Raw genomic sequence first — 16,407 nt, forward strand, 5'->3', positions numbered from 1 at the left:
ACAATGATAAAGCGTGTCATAATAACGGAACAGTGGAAAGTTGCATGGCAATATATCTCGGAATGGCTATGAAAATGCCATAATAGGTAGGTCTGGTGGCTGTTTTGAGGAAGGTATATGATGGGTTTATGGTACCGGTGAAAGTTGCGCGATACTAGAGAGGCTAGCAATGGTGGAAGGGTGAGAGTGCGTATAATACATGGACTCAACATTAGTCATAAAGAACTCACATACTCATTGCAAAAATATATTAGTTATCGAAGCAAAGTATGACGCGCATGCTCCTAGGGGGATAGATTGGTAGGAAAAGACCATCGCTCGTCCCCGACCGCCACTCATAAGGAAGACAATCAATAAACAAATCATGCTCCGACTTCATCACATAATGGTTCACCATACGTGCATGCTACAGGAATCACAAACTTCAACACAAGTATTTCTCAAATTCACAACTACTCAACTAGCATGACTAATATCACCATCTCCATATCTCAAAACAATTATCAAGTATCAAACTTCGCATAGTATTCATTGCACTTCTATGAAGGTTTTTATATTATTCCTAAAATCAAATTTCCATCATGTTCTAAAGGACTCTCAAAATAATATAAGTGAAGCATGAGAGATCAATTATTTCTATAAAATAAAACCATTTCCGTGCTCTAAAAGATATAAGTGAAGTACTAGAGCAAAAACTATATAGCTCAAAAGATATAAGTGAAGCACATAAAGTATTCTAATAAATTTCAAATCATGTGAGTCTCTCTCAAAAGATGTGTACAACAAGGATTATTGTGGTAAACTAAAAAGCGAAGACTCAAATCATAGGCGCTCCAAGCAAAACACATATCATGTGGTGAATAAAAATATAGCTCCAAGTAAAGTTATCAATGGACGAAGACGAAAGAGGGGATGCCTTCCGGGGCATCCCCAAGCTTTGGCTTTTTGGTGTCCTTAGATTATCTTGGGGTGCCATGGGCATCCCCAAACTTAGGCTCTTGCCACTCCTTGTTTCATAATCCATCAAATATTTACCCAAAAACTTGAAAACTTCACAACACAAAACTTAACAGAAAATCTCGTGAGCTCCGTTAGCGAAAGAAAACAAAACACCACTTCAAGGTACTGTAATGAACTCATTCTTTATTTATATTGGTTTTAAACCTACTGTATTACAATTTCTCTATGGTTTATAAACTATTTTACTAGCCATAGATTCATTAAAATAAGCAAACAACACACGAAAAATAAAATCTGTCAAAAATAGAACTGTCTGTAGTAATCTGTAGATAACGCAAACTTCTGGAACCCCAAAAGTTCTAAAATAAATTTCTGGACGTGAGTAATTTATCTATTAATCATATTCAAAAATAATTAACTAAATAGCACTTTCCAAATAAAAATGGCAGCAATTCTCGTGAGCATTAAAGTTTCTGTTTTTTACAGCAGGATCAAAAAGACTTTCCCAAGTCTTCCCAACGGTTCAACTTGGCACAAACACTAATTAAACACAAAAAACACAACCAAGACAGAGGCTACATAAATTATTTATTACCAAACAGGAGCAAAAAGTAAGGAATAAAAATAAAATTGGGTTGCCTCCCAACAAGCGCAATCGTTTAACGCCCCTAGCTAGGCATAAAAGTAAGGATAGATCTAGGTATTGTCATCTTTGGTATGCAATCCATAAGGTAATTTAATTTTCTTTTTAGGAAAGTGCTCCATGCCCTTCCTTAACGGAAATTGGAATCTAATATTCCGTTCCTTCATATCAATAATTGCACCAATCGTTTTAAGGAAAGGTCTACCAAGAATAATAGGGCATGAAGGATTGCAATCTATATCAAGGACAATGAAATATACGGGCACATAGTTCCTATTTGCAAAAATAAGAACATCATTAATTCTTCCCATAGGTTTCTTAATAGTGTAATCCACAAGGTGCAAGTTCAAAGAACAATCATCAAATTCACGGAATCCTAGCAAATCACACAAAGTTTTTAGGATCATGGAAACACTAGCGCCCAAATCACATAAAGCATAACATTTATGATCTTTAATTTTAATTTTAATAGTAGTTTCCCATTCATCATAAATTTTTCTAGCGATAGAAACTTTCAACTCAAGTTTTTCTTCATAAGATTACATCAAAGCATCAACGATATGTTTAGTAAAAGCTTTATTTTGACTATAAGCATGAGGAGAATTTAGCACGGTTTGCAACAAGAAAATACAATCTATCAAAGATCAATTATCATATTTAAATTCTTTGAAATCCAAAATAGTGGGTTCATTGATATCAAAAGTTTTAACTTCTTCAATCCCACTTTTACCAAATTTCGCATCAAGATCTAAAAACTCCAAATTTTTGGAACGCCTTCTAGGTAAAGGTGGCTCATCAGTCCCCTCATTATCAAGATTCATATTGCCAAACAAAGATTTAATAGGAGACACATCAATAACTTTTAAATCTTCATCTTTATTTAAACCTATAAGGATGCTAGCCGACCCTCCTCCACGAAGCTCCCCCGGATTGGCGCGTTCGTGGCCATCGGATGGGCTTTGACTTCCGCTGCTGGACGTTGGATCAATTGACCGCGTGGTAAGAAATGTTACTTCTGCTTTGTTCTCACGTTTGGCTGACTTGTGACCCATTTGCTTCTATAGTTCTGCATGTTACTTGTGGGTGTTCCGAACAGGTGCAACTCCAATCAGTATGTTGCAAGCGCGTGGTCATATGTGAGCAGTCATCTGTCTTTCTATGGCTGACGCGAGCGCCTCAGGAGGCACTGCACCCATCGTCACCACCACACCAAACCCCACAGCGGCTCCTCCGCAGTCGCCCGCATCCCTTTCCCCCGAACCCCGCAGCTGCCCTCCTCCTCCATCCTCTCGCGCCCCCTCCCACATCTCATCCAGCCCCCTTCCCGCTCATCACTGAACGGACCCGAGACGTGCGGGCAGCGGAGGCGAAGGGCGACGGCGTCGGCGACCTGCAGGCGAAGGGCGACGGCGGCGGCGCTTGATTTGAGGCTGCGTCATGGATCGGCCCCTGCTGAGCGACAAGATTGCTGGACTGCCGCCATCTCACCTCGCCCCACCAGCTTCCACCGCCATGGATCCGCCGGAGATGGAGGGCAACGAGTGAGAGGGAGCAGGAGAAGATGTGAATCGAGGGAGTGAAAGAAGAAGTTCACACGGGAAGGGGAAGAGGGAGTCTTGCGGCGTATCCTCGTCTCATCCCGGCTGCAGATCTTTTGACGCCATGGAGCCAGCCGCTCTTGCTCGATGCCACGATACACAACACCAAGGTAGGCTCGACTACCTTTCCCCCCTCTCCCGTGTGATTTGTTTTCTGTTGATTTCCCCTCTTGTCTGTTCTAATTCGTGGGCAAACAATGGAGGATTTCTTCATTGTTGATCTTATTTGGCGCTGACTTCCCCCTAGATTCCTTCCTTTTACAGTTCCTTTTCGACTTGCTGTTCATCACGTCGATGGCTTCCATGGAGCAGAGGAAAGTATGCCATCTTCATCTAGGCAGAGGAGCGGGACGGCCAGGAGCTGTCGTCCTGCTACCCTATGCCAATGGATGCGCCTCCCAGATGGCTAGCAACGCCAGATCCAGCTGGAAAGGACTCTACGGTAGGTTTGGTTTGTTCTCCACCCCATGAAGTATAGGATTTTCTGTAATTTATTTATGTGGATTAACCCCAGACTTCATAGAGGTAGTCATCTTAAATTAGTTTGAAGTATTGTTATTGGTCACATGTTTACCAGTCCTATTATTGAAGCAACTGGATAGCTGCCGTTAGCTGTAATGTGATTAGCTACCAATCCTATTATTGAAGTTATTATGGTATATGTTCCTGCTACATAAATATAATTTTGTGATCATGAAATTGCATTTAGTTTTAGTATTCTCTGGTGATGGAAAAGCTAACATGTATCAAGCTAGATTATGCAAAGAGTTGGGAGCTATGCCTTTTTGCATTCCAGATTATGCAAAGAGATTGCCATGTTTTTTTTTCGTTTCGGTTTAGTATATTCCCTTATATGTCCAGTTGTTTTCCGCAGAATAAATATAAATGTTCATGTTGTAATGGATGGATATGTATTGATGCCATCGTCATGTCATGTAAATTAGTTACAGAGCAGATCTATATTTTTGTTGGGACTAAAAGTGAAAACGAATTTGGGACCAAAACTTTTCAAATAGCTCTAAATATAAATTGTGACCTTGCGCTTTTTGGGGTGGAGCTGCAGGGGGTGAGAGGTGGATAACAATAGCAAGAAGGAGCATGCCATCGAGGAGTGCAAGCAGCGGCACTCCTCCGCAATGGGGTATGGCTGCAGGGGAGGGGACACGGCCAACGACAGGAAGAAGGAGCAAGTCGTCGAGGAGTACAAGCAGCAGGGTAAGATGTGTATATTTTCAGACGATCTTGACTGTTTTGCAACATGTATTGCATTTCCAGGGATGATCCTTTTGCTTATTTATTATTTGCTATGTTCTCTGAAGATTATTTTTGGCCCATACAGTTTCCTGTGACTGGAAGTCTGAAAATGAAGATAGGGCATATTGTTTTGGTTCTGTGGCCGGAGATATTGTGGCTTGATTTCCCTAGAGCAATCGGACCCTTCCAAGATAGGTGAGCCTGATTTCTTCTGCAACTCTTGCACCACAGTACATGAAAAGGAATATGTCTACCTATCAGCACTATTTCTTGAGGAGGATTGTTGTTTCCCCTTTATTTTGTCACATCTTTTATGTGCTGGAGTTTTTCTAGGTCACTTTACATACTAGGCATCAGTGCACTTTTAGATACATTAGTGCTGATGGTGCTATCTTTAATATCTACTTTTGCGCTTTTCAAATTTTCTACTACGCTATCTATTATGTTCAGAGATTATGACTTTACACATGTAATGCTGATTTGAAAATCTCCCTTGATTTGTTCCTCAAATGTTCTAAGAGAGTGTTGCGTATTAGGAAACCCCTTGGATAGTTAAGGTGTTGTTTCAGCTGACTAATATAAAGTTATATTTCCAGCAGAAGATATTTGGGATTGACGTTCTGATGAGAAAGTAGCGTACGGATGGATGGACAATTGGACATGAGCTATCCAGTGTAGGTTCAAACAATTCATTCATTCATTGCAGGTTCAACATGTTTCATTATGTATTTTTGCTTCATATTTAGGGTCGAGTTGGGCTATATTTCTTTCATTGAGGCGAGGGTGATTCCAGTAGGTGAGGTGCATTTTAGACATCCGGATGCCTTGCTATGTTCAGGCGTACTCGCCTTTTTTCTTGAAGTTGGGCGTCCGTTGTCTATGCGGCAAGGTGAGCTTATCCCATTTACTTTGTTCAATCCAGAGCCAAGATTCATATCCCCTTCACCGTCATTTCATTTGTGAGCATTTATTCCATTGCTCTATGTTGTCGGCATCCTGACAGTTTAGATGTTTCTGCGGATCACAATTGCTTCTGAACACACCGGCCCATCTCATTGAGGAAATTCCCCTGCTCCGCTTAATTAAAAATAATGTGAAATATGTTTCTACCAAAACTAATTACAATTTATTCTTTTTAGTTTCTACTGATTTTCAGTATGAAATATTGGGGCCCGAGTACTTCAGTTCATTTCACAGTGGATATGGCACACACATGTATCATTGCTGTTATCGTAATTGATACCAACACCTTGACTGAATCGCATAGAATAGACTGCCGTGATAATTCTTGCAGTCCTAAATTGGTTTCTCAAAACATGGGAAAATTTACATTCTAAAAACTGTAGGCACACTGGGTGAAGCATATATATAATTCTATTATAACAGAGGTCACACACACACAATATATAATTCTCTATATGCAAATTGTTATAATATGATTTTATTAGAATAGAGGTCAGGTACTACTGCCACGACATAACAAGGAAGGTGTGACACCCATTTTTATATATATTGTGATTTCAGTTTTCATCAATGTCGCTATTATTATTATTATTATTATTATTATTATTATTATTATTATTATCTCTTTGTAGCTTCATATAAAATCAGTACTGACATGGTCATTTTACAGAGTGTAAAAATGGTAGGTGGTAGAATCATAACCTGGGACTGAGTGCCTTAAGAAGTTCCTTTCATTATCGTTAAATAATATAATGTTTAGGGCCAGTTTAGATGCGTCGTCGGAAAATATGAGTAAAATCAGTGAATATTGTGCATTGCCTTGGTGTTTGGTGTGTCTATTGCATAATCCTTTTCTTTTTTGCTTCTCTTTCCAAAGCAAGGACCAGGCTGGGAACATATGTTTATAATGAAGTTCTTTCATTGCAGCTACATAGTATCTTAGCTAGGTATCTCTGTGCAAGTGTAGTTTGCCTGCAGGTTGGACATGTGTTTGAATATAATCCTTTTCTTGCTTCTCTTTTCAAAGCAAGGACCAGTCTGAGAACATATGTTTATAATGAAGTTATTTCATTGTAGTCTGCATAGTATCTTAGCTAGGTCTCTCCAGCATGCTACCACAAAAGCGGAGCCATGATGTTATGCCTATATCTGCATCGTCTATCAGTCCTAGAAGTTCTGATCTTCGTCTACCGTTAAACCGAGTTCATCTGCCTGGGTATGGCTGCACAACTTTTTATGTAATTGGACATTAAAAAGTAGAGAATTTGGTTGTACTGCATCTGCCAAAGCACTATTGAAACAATGAATGTCAGCTATGTTATGAGCCAAACCATATTAAGTATGTGCATCCTGGGTGGAATGCTTTCTGTTCATGAGCTGGTCTCCCAACACGTATTGTTGAGAAAAGAAAAGAGAAGAAACGAAAAGAAAAGAAAGGAGCTTTTAAGTTCTTAAGAGGAGCAAGAGAGCTTCTAAGTTGTACACATTAGATCTAGCTTTCTTATGTTGTTTGTCTAATTATTTTCTGCTCCCTGTATTTTTCATATTGTGCTTCAAGCGGGTCGGCCGAAGAAAACACTTTGTGGGCCGAATTGAGTACCATGCGACTACATCCGAATAGACATGCGTCTAAGTGGCATAGAAACAGTCTTTTTTTCAAACACATTTCTTTTACAGAAACACTTTTTTTAAAAGGGGCTTCTTATGTGGTTTATACATGGTGTTAGGTATATGTATATTCTTATTAAGCAAAAAGAATGTATTGTTTTTACATAGGGATGTAAATTCTTACCGTACTTGCTTGCTCAAACAAAAGATTGTCTAAAAAATACTCATATTTTCAACACATGGTTTTGAATGAGTCTGTACTACCAAATTGTAATATGTACGTACTCCCTTCGATCCTTTATATAAGGTGTATTTGTTTTTTGATAAATTTCTACAATGTAAGGTACATTTCTCTAATTCGTCATAATCCTTTTTTTACCTATGTAGAAAAGAGTAAAGTATCTTTTTCCTGATTGTCTGTATCTTTCTTTATAAAAAAGAGGAAAGTATGTCTCCCCTGATTGGTATTGAGTAATCAACAAATTTGACAAGGGCAATTTTGTACTAATGTATCTATAATTTGTTGCCTTGGTCACCGTGCCCAAAAAATCACGCCTTAGATAGAGGAACGGAGGAAGTACATCTCATTGTAGACAGCAAGACACCATTCCTTTTTATTAAAAGAGATTAAATTTGTTACCACATGTGCTTGCCCACAACGAAATCAACTAAACCATGTTTTTTTCAAGGCGCATATGGATTAAGATATGACTTTCTACTACCGAACTACAATAAGTATATACATCGCCTGTCCTTACTGAAGGAAACTATTTTCATCGCAAATATGGGTTTAGCGGGTCTCTGCGTCATTTGACGCAACGGGTCAACTAGTTCTTATAAAAATTAGAAGAACAAGCTTTCACAAAGTAATCTTTCTTAGCACGCATCCTAGCGGTTCTTTCTTTACACTCGTCGATGAAAATTATCATGGCTTTGAGAGACTCATTGATATCATGCTTCGGTGGAATAAATCTAAGTTTCAAAGAATCAACATTAAGAGAAATTCTATCAACGTTTCTAGCCAATTCATCAACCTTAAGCAATTTTTCTTCAAGCAAAGCATTGAAATTCTTTTACGAATTTATAAACTCCTTAACACTAGTCTAAAATTCAGAGGGCATCTTATTAAAAATTTCATAAGAATTATTGTAGGATTTACCATAATTATTAGAGGAATTACTAGGGAACGGCCTAGGATTAAAGTTTCCTCTATACGCGTTGTTACCAAAATTATTCCTACCAACAAAATTCACATCCATAGATTCATTATTATTCTCAATCAAAGTAGAAAAAGGCATATCATTTGGATCAGAAGTGTAGCGACCAGACCTCAAACGGTTCAATCTCTGTGCTCCGGTGTCATCCGGTTGCGTGAACTTGTTCCATGCATCCCTATCCTAAAAGAGTAGAAAAGATGAGGAGTCAGAATGAGAAGAGTGAGTAGTGATCTAGGGCTTTACCTTAGTGGTCATGTCCTACAGTCAGCGTGTGCTCTAATACCATCTTGTAGCGACCAGACCTCAGACGGTCCAATCTTTGTGCTCCGGTGTCATCCCTGGATCAGTAATGCTGACACCACACAGTACTTGAAGGATTTATAACAGAGTAGCGATCACACACTTATTACATCGAGTGTCTCAAAAAAGAACTATTACAATAAATATGGCTTAAGGCCATCTAATAACGATAACAGCGGAAGGCTTGGAAGATAAGTGAGTCCATCAACTCCAACGGCATCACTAAGTATAGAACCACGACCTAAAAACACCTTACTCGTCGTCTGAAAAGTCTGCAACATGAACGTTGCAGCTCGAAATGGGTCAGCACATGGAATATGCTGGCAAGGTAACACATAGAGAATAATGGAAAAATAAAGCTATACTACATGCATATTTGGCTGGTGGAAAGCTCTATGGTTACAGTTTTGCGTAAAGCCAATTTTTCCCTACTGTAAAGGAATAAATTTTATTTAACTATCAAGGTGGTTGTTAAACATTGAGAGTGTAGACACCCTCTCAATCCCAATTAAACATCATCATTAAACAAACCCAACAAATTAATTAGAGTAACATGATGAGATTCACATGATAATCCAAGTACTAGATACTCAAGATGTCCATAACCGGGGACACGGCTAACCATGATTAGTTTATACACTGTGCAGAGGTTTGCGCACTTTTCCCTCAAGACTCGATCTCCTTCGTTGGGATTCTCGCACTACATGGTGTTTGAGAAACGGATGACCGAGATATAGTCTTTCAGAAGCGCTAACACCTTACGATCGGGTAGACCGTTACACCTACTTTCCCCTATATCTGCTAGTCTACCACTGTAAGAGTTCGCACAACTTAGTCAACTATGCTAGAGCCCATAGTAGCTTGTGGCTGCACACGGAAGTTTCTAGTATGAATAATCTCATGATCCCTTTGAGCCTGGGTGGCGGTCCAAAAGAAAACAGGCAATCATTGGAAACCCAGGTGCCTCAGTCCATCCAGATGTGTGTTTAAGTTGCCACCTTAGATAAACCATTAATTTAACAAACTCACATCTGTCATGGATTTCACTCACCTAATCCACGTCTACTAGCATAGCATGGCATAAGCAAACGTAGAAGTAACTCCCAAAGGTTTGATAATAAAACAGGTGATAGGTACTACCTCATCTACTTCCCAAACCCACAATTTAATTAGACCCTAATCATGCAATGTGCGAGGGCTGATCTAAATGCAATAAAAACTAGGTAGTAGGAGGTATGATCAAAATGTTACTTGCCTTGCCGATGATCCGCAAAACCTAGCGATTCGAAGTAGCAAGCGGCGCACTCCGGGTACTCTATCGTAAACAAACAAGCATACAATAAGAACTCCACTAATGCACAGGTAAAACTCAAATAAGAGATCTAACCAGAAAGTTCAACTTAAGAACTTCGGTTGGCAAAAAGAACCAAATCGAACGAAGCAACGAAAGACAAACGGCAAAAGAAACAAGCTTCGTTTACTATTCTGTATCTAGGTCAAATTTTACAGAGGCAAAAACTTGTTTGAGTTGGTTAAACGGAAAGAGGGTTTCGAGACGAAACTCCAGGCGCTTGAATCGCCTGATTCCGATAAACGAGCGAAAAGTTATACTAGAACGAAAATCGGATTAGAAATCGTGATCAGAAAAATCGCGGATTTAATCCGAGAAAAGAAAAACGACGAACAGATTAACGAACGAACGTTCATTATCTGGATCTAAACGATGAACTCGTTTGTTAAAACGAACGAACGAGCGAACGCTCGCTAAATAAACTAAACCGAAAAAACGGATCTAACGAAAAAATGGATCTAAAAAAACCGAAAAAAACCGACGGAAAAACCGAACGATTTTTCTAAAAAAAACGGCGGCGGCGGTCAACCTCGTCGGCGGCGGCGGGCGGCGGCGGCGGCTTCGGCAGCGGCGGTGGCTGGCGGTGGCGGCTTAGGGTTTGGGGCGGCGGGGCGTGGCTTTGGGCTGGCTCGGCCCGGGGTCCGGAGGAGTCCACCCGGAGGAGTCCGGGCTGGATACTGCACGTAGGTCAGTTCGCGTGTTTTTTTTAAAATAATTACTCTCAGAAAAAATAAAAGGAATACTAAACGGACTCCAAAAATCCCGAAATAAATTTTCCCCGGCTTCTAAAATCAAGCCGCACAGGATGAAAATTTATTTGGGGTCTAAATGCAATTTTGAAAAACGCGCATGTTTCCTAAATTCAAATAAAATAGCAAATAAAACCAAAATAAAATCTTATTTAATTTTATTATTAAATCCTCAATATTTCTTTATTTTTGGAAAGTCATTTTATTCCCTTTCTCATATTTTGATAATAGAAATAATTGAAGATAAAATAAATAAAATAAAATAATCCTATTTTCAAAATTTGAGAAAACTCAAATATGAAAACAACGAAATCCCCAACTCTCTCCGAGGGTCCTTGAGTTGCGTAGAATTTCTAGGATCAACCAAAATGCAATAAAATATGATATGCAATGATGATCTAGTGTATAACATTCCAAATTGGAAATTTGGGATGTTACAAACCTACCCCCTTAAGATGAATCTCGCCCTCGAGATTCTGGTTGGCTAGAAAATAGGTGAGGGTGGTCCTTCAGCAATTCTTCCTCTCATTCCCAGGTGGCTTCGTCCTCCGTGTGGTGGCTCCACTGAACTTTGCAAAACTTGATAACCTTGTTGCGGGTGACTCGGCTGGCATACTCAAGAATCTTGACTGGTTTCTCCTCATAGGTCAAATCACTATCCAACTGAATCGCTTCCAGTGGTACTGTATCTCTTAGCGGTATATCAGCCATCTCCGCGTGGCACTTCTTCAACTGAGAAACGTGGAATACATCGTGATCTCCTGACAATCCTTCGGGCAATTCCAACTTGTAGGCTACTTCTCCCATACGCTCCAAAACCTTGTATGGTCCTACAAAACGTGGCGCTAACTTTCCCTTAACTCCAAAGCGCTTAACTCCTCGAAGTGGAGATACTCGAAGATAGACTCGGTCTCCGACTTCGTAAACTGTCTCCTTACGTTTTGAATCTGCGTAGCTCTTCTGCCTGGACTGGGCTACCTTGAGCCTATCGTGAATCAATTTTACTTTCTGTTCAGACTCCTTAATCAGATCCGGTCCAAACAACTGACGGTCTCCAACTTCATCCCACGACAATGGGGTCCTGCACCTCCTTCCATACAAGGCTTCGAAAGGGGCCATCTTCAAACTGGATTGATAACTTTTGTTATAGGAGAACTCTGCATATGGCAAATTCTCGTCCCAACTAGATCCATAATCTAGTGCACAAGCTCTCAGCATATCCTCCAAAATCTGATTGACTCTCTCGGTCTGTCCATCTGTCTGTGGGTGGAAAGTTGTACTGAAATCTAGCCTGGTACCCAAAGTTTCATGCAACTGATTCCAGAACTTTGAGGTAAACTGGGTTCCTCTATCTGATACGATGCTCCTTGGATCTCCATGCAGACATATGATCCTGGTCATATATATCTTTGCTAACTTAGCACTGGTATAGGTAGTTTTCACTGGAATGAAATGAGCTACCTTTGTCAAACGATCGACTACAACCCAAATCGAGTCATAGCCTGAACGAGTTCTGGGCAATCCTGTAATAAAATCCATGCCTAACTTATTCCACTTCCATTCGGGTATTGGCAATGGCTGTAGCAATCCTGCTGGCTTCTGATGCTCTGCCTTTACTCTCTGACATACATCGCAAACTGCTACATACTCCGCAATATCCTTCTTCATTCCGGTCCACCAAAAAGTATCCTTCAAATCCAAATACATCTTGGTATTTCCTGGGTGAATCGAATAGGGTGAATCATGGGCCTCTTGCAGAATTAACTTCCTGATCTCCGAATCATTAGGCACATAAACACGGTCTTCAAACCATAAGGTATCGTGCTCATCCTCACGAAATCCTTTAGCTTTTCCCTTGCTCATTTTCTCCTTAATAGAAGTGTTCTCCTTGTCATTCTTCTGGGCTTCTCTGATCTTATCCATCAAAGTAGACTGAATCTCCAATGCTGCTATATAGCCTCTCGGGACTATCTGCAAACACAACTCACGAAGATTCTTAGCTAACTCTCTTGGTAAATCTCCCATCATTAAAGTGTTGACATGGCTTTTACGGCTCAACGCATCAGCTACTACGTTAGCCTTTTCAGGGTGATAATGCAATCTCATATCATAATCCTTTATGAGCTCCAACCATCTCCTTTGCCTGAGATTCAACTCCTTCTGCGTGAAAATATACTTCAAACTCTTGTGATCCGTGTACACCTCATAATGGTTTCCAATGAGAAAATGTCTCCAGGTCTTCAATGCATGCACTATGGCTGCTAACTCCAAATCATGCGTGGCATAACTCAACTCATGAGGCTTAAGATGTCGTGAGGCATAGGAAACAACTCTTCCTTCTTGCATAAGCACTGCTCCAAGTCCTCGACGTGAAGCGTCGCAATACACCTCATAATCCTTGGTCTGATCTGGCAAAATCAACACTGGTGATGTAACCAATCGTTTCTTCAACTCCTGGATACTGGCCTCACATTTCTCGGTCCATATGAACTTGGTATCCTTCTTCAATAACTCCTTCATAGGCTTTGCAATCTTCAAGAAATTTTCAATGAATCTCCGGTAGTATCCCGCGAGTCCAAGAAAACTCCGGATCTCTCCAACTGTTTTTGGCGCTTCCCAATTTGTCACGGTGTCAACCTTGGTGGGATCTACTGCTATACCTTCTCCGGATATAACGTGTCCGAGAAATCCAACTTCCTTCAACCAAAATTCACATTTGCTAAACTTGGCATATAACTGATGTTCTATGAGCTTACCAAGTACCAAACGCAAATGCTCCTTATGTTCCTCTTCATTCTTCGAGTAAACCAGGATATCATCAATGAACACTACGACGAACTTATCCAAAAACTCCATAAATACTTTGTTCATCATGTTCATAAAATATGCAGGTGCGTTAGTCAGACCAAATGACATAATCGTATACTCGTACAACCCATACCTGGTGGTAAAAGCCGTCTTAGGTATATCCTGTTCTCGAATCTTCAACTGATGGTATCCTGATCGCAGATCGATCTCGGAAAATACCTTAGCTCCTTGCAATTGATCAAACAGATCATTGATCATCCGTAGTGGGTACTTGTTCTTGATTGTTACTTCATTCAATCCTCGATAGTCAACAACCATCCTTAACGATCCATCCTTCTTCTCCACTAGAAGTACTGGCGATCCCCAAGGTGAAGAACTTGGGCGAATATAACCTTTATCCAGTAACTCCTTAATCTGCTTCTTAATTTCTTCCAAATCCTTTGCGCGCATCCTATATGGTCTCTTAGATATTGGCTCTGTGCCTGGCAAAAGCTCAATCAAAAACTCAATATCTCTATCCGGTGGCATGCCTGGCAACTCTTCTGGAAATACATCAGGGAAATCCTTTACTACTGGTACTTCCTCCTGCACAACTCCTGTTAACGAATTTACTTGAGTCCTTTTCGGCACATGCCGGGATACATACTTGATCCTTCTTCCTTCTGGGGTGGTAAGCAAAATTGACTTACTGGCGCAATCGATGTTTCCTCCATACATCGACAGCCAATCCATACCCAGAATTACATCCAAACCTTGTGATTCCAAAATGATCAAATTCGAGGGAAACACATGCCTACCTATACTCAATGGAAATTGAAAACATCCCTTACTAGCCATATACTCCACTCCTGGTGAGCTTACTAACATAGGTGTTCTAAGAACTTTGGTGGGCAGGTTATACTTATCCACAAATCCCCTTGATATGTATGAATGCGATGCACCAGTATCGAAAAGAACGAGTGCAGTAAATGACTTAACCAAAAACTTACCGATTACTGCATCCGGCTGCTCTTCAACCTCCTCTACGTTAACGTGGTTCACCTGTACCCTATTGAAAGGGTTCGGCTTCTTCCCAGAGCTTCCATTTCTATTTCCATTCTGGGATTCAGGACATTCATTGGCATAATGTCCGGTCTTCTGGCACTCAAAGCAAGTGACTTGGCTCAGGTCTCTCTTGGCTGGGGTTGATGGGTTGGTACGGTTCTGGCGTTGCTTCCTACATTCCCATTACCATTCTTGGTGCCATTATGATTGTGCGAGCTACCTCCTCCATGGGTATGCTGAAAATGTCCTCCCGGTCTAGGGGTAAAACGTGGCTTCTGTTGAGCTCCTGAATTGTACTTCCCTTGTCCATACTTCCTCTTGCGATTCTCAATCTGCTGCTGCTTTCCTTCAATCATGAGAGCACGATCTACCAACTCCTGGTAGTTGTTGAAGGTTGCTACCATCAACTGCATGCTCAACTCATCATTCAGTCCTTCCAGAAACTTCTCCTGCTTAGCTACATCCGTAGCAACGTCATCTGGGGCATAACGTGCTAGCTTACTAAAGTCCTCCACATACTGGCCAACTGTCCGTCCTCCTTGGCGCAAGTTGCAAAACTCTCGCTTCTTCATGGCCATAGCTCCTGCTGAAACATGGGCAGTACGGAAAGCATGTTGGAACTGGTCCCATGTGACAGTGTCGATAGGGAAGGTGGCGGTGAAATTCTCCCACCATGATGCTGCGGGTCCTTCAAGCTGATGTGCGGCAAACTTCACCTTTTCCGCATCTGTGCATCCTACCGTGGTCAACTCCCTTGCTATATTGCGGAGCCAATCATCTACTACTATCGGCTCGGTGCTACTGGAAAACACCGGCGGATTCAGCCTAAGAAAACGGGCTAAGTGATCAACAGGTGGTGGTGGTGGTGGGTTGTTGTTGTTCCCCTGATTCTGATTCTGGACTAGCAACTGCATCAACGTGTTCTGCTGCTAGATCAACTGGGTGAGCTCCGGTGGGAAGGTAAATCCGGGGTCACGTCTCGGAGGCATCTGAGGGTTTAGAAAAGATGAGATTTAAGAATAGAGAGGGGTCTAGAGAGAAAACACTACCCTTATGCACATGAGGCAAAAGCAAACAATTCACTTCATTCAATCAAACAAGGGCATACAATCGATCTAACTATCGCAAAAGTGCTCGGACTACTATATTTACATGGTGGACTAATACTGCTGATGGGGTGGTCTACTAGAAATATTCTTCGGTTGCAGACTCCATGATATCTGCTCCAGCTTCATCAACATAGTCATCATCGCTATCATCTGGATCCGAGTCGGTGTCGTCGATGATGATGTAGTCTTCCGGGCGAATCTCCTTGGGTTCTTTGTCTTCTTCTACTGGTGTAGGGCCTCCCATAAATATTCCAATATTCTTGATCAGATCGTCATTCTTCTCCACTAATACTTCGATTTCCTCTTCATAATCTTCACGTGTAGCCTTGAGTTCTTTCTCCAGTTCCTTGATTCTTGTCCTCGCCTTCTTCAGATCTATCATGTCTGCGCACATTTGGTTCTCCTGACGTCGAATGTGCTGGTTTAACTCCTGGATACAAGTTGCAATTGATCTATCCTTCCTGGTGCTGATCATCTCCCAGTGCTCATCTCGGCGCCCACAAATCTGGTAGATTGTATCCTTGAGATCATTGCGGTAAACTTCTCCAATGCGTCCCATGGCGATGTGAGCTGCCATGCTCTTTCCTAGACTCCAAGTTGGTGCATCAAAGGAAAACTCCATGGGCTCAGTGATTGGCATGAACGTCCTTTCTGAAACTTGAACTTGAATCATCCAGCGCTCTTCTTCAGGTAAAGTGGTGTTGTAAGTCCCGGTGAAGCTTGGTACTCCTATGTTCAGATATCTAGTGACTTCCTTCAAGTGACGTCCAAAGGGTGTATCTTCATCTGGTTGCGTGAACTTG

General features: G+C 41.1%; 1 protein-coding gene across 4 annotated transcripts; it reads left to right on the forward strand.

The window, feature by feature from the left end:
* Positions 1 to 2,751: 2,751 nt before the first annotated feature.
* On the forward strand, positions 2,752 to 6,791 carry LOC125519859 (uncharacterized). 4 transcript variants are annotated; one of them, XR_007288344.2, is made up of 6 exons: positions 2,752 to 3,311; positions 3,449 to 3,643; positions 4,265 to 4,416; positions 4,541 to 4,650; positions 5,052 to 5,129; positions 5,202 to 6,791. XR_007288344.2 is itself a non-coding variant. In XM_048684636.2 (5 exons), exons 1-5 carry the CDS (start codon positions 3,266 to 3,268, stop codon positions 5,077 to 5,079), a joined length of 531 nt encoding a protein of 176 aa, XP_048540593.1. In that variant the 5' UTR covers positions 2,752 to 3,265; the 3' UTR covers positions 5,080 to 6,791. The 4 variants fall into 4 exon arrangements, 2 of the variants coding, with proteins under 2 accessions (XP_048540593.1, XP_048540594.1); XR_007288345.2 differs by having other exon boundaries at positions 2,753 to 3,311; positions 5,055 to 5,129; XM_048684636.2 differs by having other exon boundaries at positions 5,052 to 6,791.
* Positions 6,792 to 16,407: the final 9,616 nt, after the last annotated feature.

This window comes from Triticum urartu, chromosome 7A (genome assembly GCF_056163025.1).
Source record: "Triticum urartu cultivar PI428250 chromosome 7A, HENAU_Tu73, whole genome shotgun sequence".
In the NCBI taxonomy this organism is placed as follows: domain Eukaryota; kingdom Viridiplantae; phylum Streptophyta; class Magnoliopsida; order Poales; family Poaceae; genus Triticum; species Triticum urartu.

Coding starts and splice junctions, on each gene's coding strand:
- LOC125519859 (XM_048684636.2), top strand. CDS start 3,266: ATGGAGCCAGCCGCTCTTGCTCGATGCCACGATACACAACACCAAG. Junction 3,644..4,264: donor CAGCTGGAAAGGACTCTACG/GTAGGTTTGGTT, acceptor GTGGAGCTGCAG/GGGGTGAGAGGTGGATAACA. Junction 4,417..4,540: donor CGAGGAGTACAAGCAGCAGG/GTAAGATGTGTA, acceptor TGGCCCATACAG/TTTCCTGTGACTGGAAGTCT.